The 3,973-nt window shown below is 36.0% G+C and overlaps 1 protein-coding gene across 1 annotated transcript; it reads left to right on the top strand.

The window, feature by feature from the left end:
- The first annotated feature begins 244 nt into the window (after nucleotides 1-244).
- Nucleotides 245-3,214, top strand: LOC128204891 (heat shock 70 kDa protein 12A-like). The gene is made up of 4 exons (XM_052906292.1): nucleotides 245-407; nucleotides 1,038-1,109; nucleotides 1,405-1,529; nucleotides 2,501-3,214. Exons 1-4 carry the CDS (start codon nucleotides 245-247, stop codon nucleotides 3,212-3,214), a joined length of 1,074 nt encoding a protein of 357 aa, XP_052762252.1.
- Nucleotides 3,215-3,973: the final 759 nt, after the last annotated feature.

Raw genomic sequence — 3,973 nt, 5'->3', positions numbered from 1 at the left:
GGTATATTTTGTATTTCTAGTTACCTTTCTTTTTTAACGTTTATTCGTTGACGATCTGTATTTGTTGTTATAAGGCATAGAGTACGGTATTTGTTGGTTTAGCTTCTCTGCATATTTGTAGAATATCAGATGAATATGTAGGAGTTTATTTTAAAGTGGAAACCATTTTCAAATACAATTGGTATCAAGTACAGTTTTCTAACTGTTATTGCAAAAAGGTAAAACTTTCGTCAACTGTTGAAATATGTTACATTTTAAAGCACCGACATGTGTCCTGATCGAACCAGATGGGGATACTTTCTCGGCCTTTGGATACGACGCTGAATCCAAATACAACAGTTTAGTTAAAGCAGAGGAACATGACAAATGGTTCTTCTTCAGAAGATTAGATGAAACTGTACAATACGGTAAAGTTTTAAAGATATGCAACATCAGATGTGACAAAATTTCAAAACGCGAACACACCAACTCTAAATAGTTTCCTGAAATTATTTTCTATCAGCAAAACTATCAATTAGGCAAGAACAGAATTAAGTTTGGAAGAAACATGAATGTCTGGTTTTTTAGCCCAATGACAAAAGACAAAATTTAGCACTATGTACAGTCCACCCAACATTACATGAAACTTTGGAATAATCGTAATACACGATAATAAGGGGGCAATATATCAGTTTTTTGTTATCAGCTGTACATTTCTAATGTTGTCATTCTTAGATACTCCCAATAAGTTGCCTTAGATTTATCCGATCGGGCGGCGTACACTGTATACAAGAGTGAGCATTCAAATTGAACGCTATTGCAACAGCTCGTATATTCATTGTTGAATCGCTGTACCAAACTCTCCGTTTTGGTAGAAAATAAAGGAATTCAGTAAGAAAGTTTGAAATTGGTGTAGACACATACTTTCCGTATAAGGATACTTGTCTAAAGAAAATTAAGTATACATGTACATTGTATTAATACAGGCTGGTATTTCTACTGACAAACTGACCATTGCCTTGAAGCTGCTGCCATATACTGTCAATTTCTACCCGCAGAAAGGAGCGGAAGTAAGGGTTCACTTTCCTCCTTCAAAACTGGAAACAAAGTCGTAGTTGATGATGCAGGGGGTTAGATTGTCTAAAACTAATATTGAGTGAATACGAAATTAATCATTCGCTTTTCAACAAAAGAAAGTAGTTACTTATTTGTTGTAGGTGGAAATCACGCATAAATGAAACTTATGCTACATAAATATACGTTACATTTCCGATGCCGACTATGTACACCTGTATTACACCTCTCGTCTAAAATGTCCACGATTTTTACAATACTTAAACGTTCGATTTTTCTTTTGATTTGTAAAACTGAATTACAATGACATTCTATCACCTATCATCATTATTACCAGCGCCCATATTACAGAGTTGTCAATTTCAGGCGGTACAGTTGATATAGCTGTACAAGAGGTTGCAGAGAACGGTTCGATGAAGAATATCTACAAAGCCAGTGGGGGAGATTGGGGTGGGGCAAAGGTTGACGAGGCGTTCGTGAGTTTTTAAAATACATACTAGGTAGATTATGGTTGTTCTAAAAAGTATGTTTGCAGTTGAGAAATGTTTGAACTCGTCCAAATTCAACATTTGTAGAGTTGTGTATTCGTAAAAAGGTTATACACCAAATGTACAGTCTAAATGTGTTCGTGTTATCTCTGATCGTTTAAAACGGTAACTGCAGTTGATACACAATTTATCGCTATTTTTAACCAGGTTTTCACATAGTGAAACCTGGTTATTAGAGTGACGAACGTCGTTGTTCGGGCGGGCGGGCGGGCGGCGTCAAACTCACCTATGAAACTGAATAATTTGTAGAGTTGTGTATTCGTGAAAAGGTTCATCAAATGTATAGCGATTGACTAAATGTGTTTGTGTTATCACTGGCCGTTCCAAAACGCTAACTGCAGTTGGTAACGATGCATCGATATTTTTGTTAATTGCGTGGTCGTTGATGCTTTTTGAAAAAACAAACACCTAACATCGAAATTACAATGGCCTATGCCGATTTTTAAATTTGTATTGTGTTTAAGCAGGAAAGGAGTCCATTGACGAATTCAAGCGGTCAAACATGGAAGATTACCTATGCATGATTCGCGACTTTGAAGTGAAAAAGCGAAATGTCGATCCATTGAAAGGTGATAAGCCAGTCGTTTTCAGAATATCAGCAACTTTACCAAAACTGGTAAAAAAATCAAGGGCAAGAAGATTCCTGAAGTCATAATGGAATCTTTATTTGGCAGTACTGTGTGTATTATTCCATGTTCTTGTTCTACTTACATACCTGCATAATCAAATTCATGCAACTGCAAGTAAGTAACAGTCTATTTAAGCATGCGTTTACCTTTTAACAGCCAACGGGAGGAATATTACCAAACCACTTAAACGCTTATACACGAGTATAATGACAAACATATTTCTTTTCATAACATATACTTTCATTTTAATATATAGAAAAATGTTTTCAGGTCTCCGTCCAAGGCGACAAATTCAAAGTCAACATGAGTGTAGTTACGTTCCTGTTCAAGACACAAGTTGACGCAATAGTTCAACACGTTTCCAACCTTATTGAGCAGTCGACAATAGGTGGCATAGAAGCAATTGTTTCGGTTGGAGGATTTTCAAAGTGTCCTCTTCTCCAGAAAGCTATCAAGTTAAAGTTTGATGGCCACAAAGTCATCGTTCCAAACGATCCAGACCTTGCAGTTTTGAAAGGAGCAGTGATATTTGGACATAAACCAGAACTGATTAACCAGCGAGTCAGCAAATACACATATGGAGTTGATATGAGAACCACTTTTAATGACAATGTTCACAAAGAAGCTTACAAAGTGATAGGCGAAGATGAGGCTGTTCGATGCATCAAATGTTTTGATAAACATATTATAGCTGGGCAGAGTTTTTCTTTTAGAGAAGCGCAAGTGGAAAAATGCTACACTGCACCAACATCAAGTCAAACCTCGGTATCCATTTCCATTCTTTACACACTTGATCCAAATCCAATGTACACGACCGACCAAGGCTGCCACCTTGCAGACACCTTAAATGTTGCCATTGGAGGGAGTGGTCTAGGCCGAGCGGTCAAGGTTAGGATGATTTACGGAGGTACTGAAATAGAGGTCGAGGCTACTGAGGTCGCTACCGGCAACGTGCAGCGCATGAAAACTGACTTCTTGAGCTAAACATTTGAAGAAGTAAAGACGAAATATTGGAATCCGTTACATATTTAAGCACATCATTTGCTGAATGACTTTTAATTTCAAGCACTCAATGTCTTAGAAAGTATAAACTAATTTAGAATATTTGTTTTGACATGTGACCAGTTTCGATGAAGGCTGTACAGAACTAGATCGGATATATTTGACAATTATCATAGAAGAAATTGTGCGCGGTCGACCGTGAGTTTCAATTAATAGTGACAGTCGATTAGTGATGTTCCGATGATCAATTATAATCAAAAATCGATTGGTTGGGCCTGAAATCGGCGACAATCGATAGTATTTAGTTATAATCGATTATCGAAAACAAAAAAAAAATAATAAAAAATTAAATTTGTTGTAAGTGTTCAGATGTTATCTTTAACAATATGGCTGATGAAAGCCACAATGAGCAAGGAAATGAACTTTTTTTTATACAACAACACTTAAAAACTTCAATCATAGACATACGGTATATGCATATATAATGATTAAGAGTTTAATAATGTACCTGAATAAAACTACAACTCAGGTACTATCTAGTATTTTAAAAACCGATTGTACTATCGATAATCGATTACTTGAGTGGAACCGATCATCGATAGTAAAATTGCAACCGATTCCCAACACTACAGTCGATGTTCGAAACTAGTTTAAAAATTTAAAGTTTGTATTAAAGTGGATAGCTGTAAATAGTGTAAGGTACTTGTATTAACTGGAATAACTTATTTTTTTAGTTGTTGT

The sequence above is a fragment of the Mya arenaria genome, chromosome 10 (assembly GCF_026914265.1).
Source record: "Mya arenaria isolate MELC-2E11 chromosome 10, ASM2691426v1".
NCBI lineage: Eukaryota > Metazoa > Mollusca > Bivalvia > Myida > Myidae > Mya > Mya arenaria.
The sequence above is the reverse complement of the archived record's forward strand: the minus strand, read 5'-3'. Positions and strand labels throughout refer to the sequence as shown.

What these genes read in the sequence shown, in the direction of transcription:
- LOC128204891 (XM_052906292.1), top strand. Translation starts at nt 245, where the DNA reads ATGTTACATTTTAAAGCACCGACATGTGTCCTGATCGAACCAGATGGG. An exon ending in AGATGAAACTGTACAATACG is followed by an intron (nt 408 to 1,037) that starts GTAAAGTTTTAA and finishes TTCTACCCGCAG; the next exon opens with AAAGGAGCGGAAGTAAGGGT. An exon ending in CAAAGGTTGACGAGGCGTTC is followed by an intron (nt 1,530 to 2,500) that starts GTGAGTTTTTAA and finishes AAATGTTTTCAG; the next exon opens with GTCTCCGTCCAAGGCGACAA.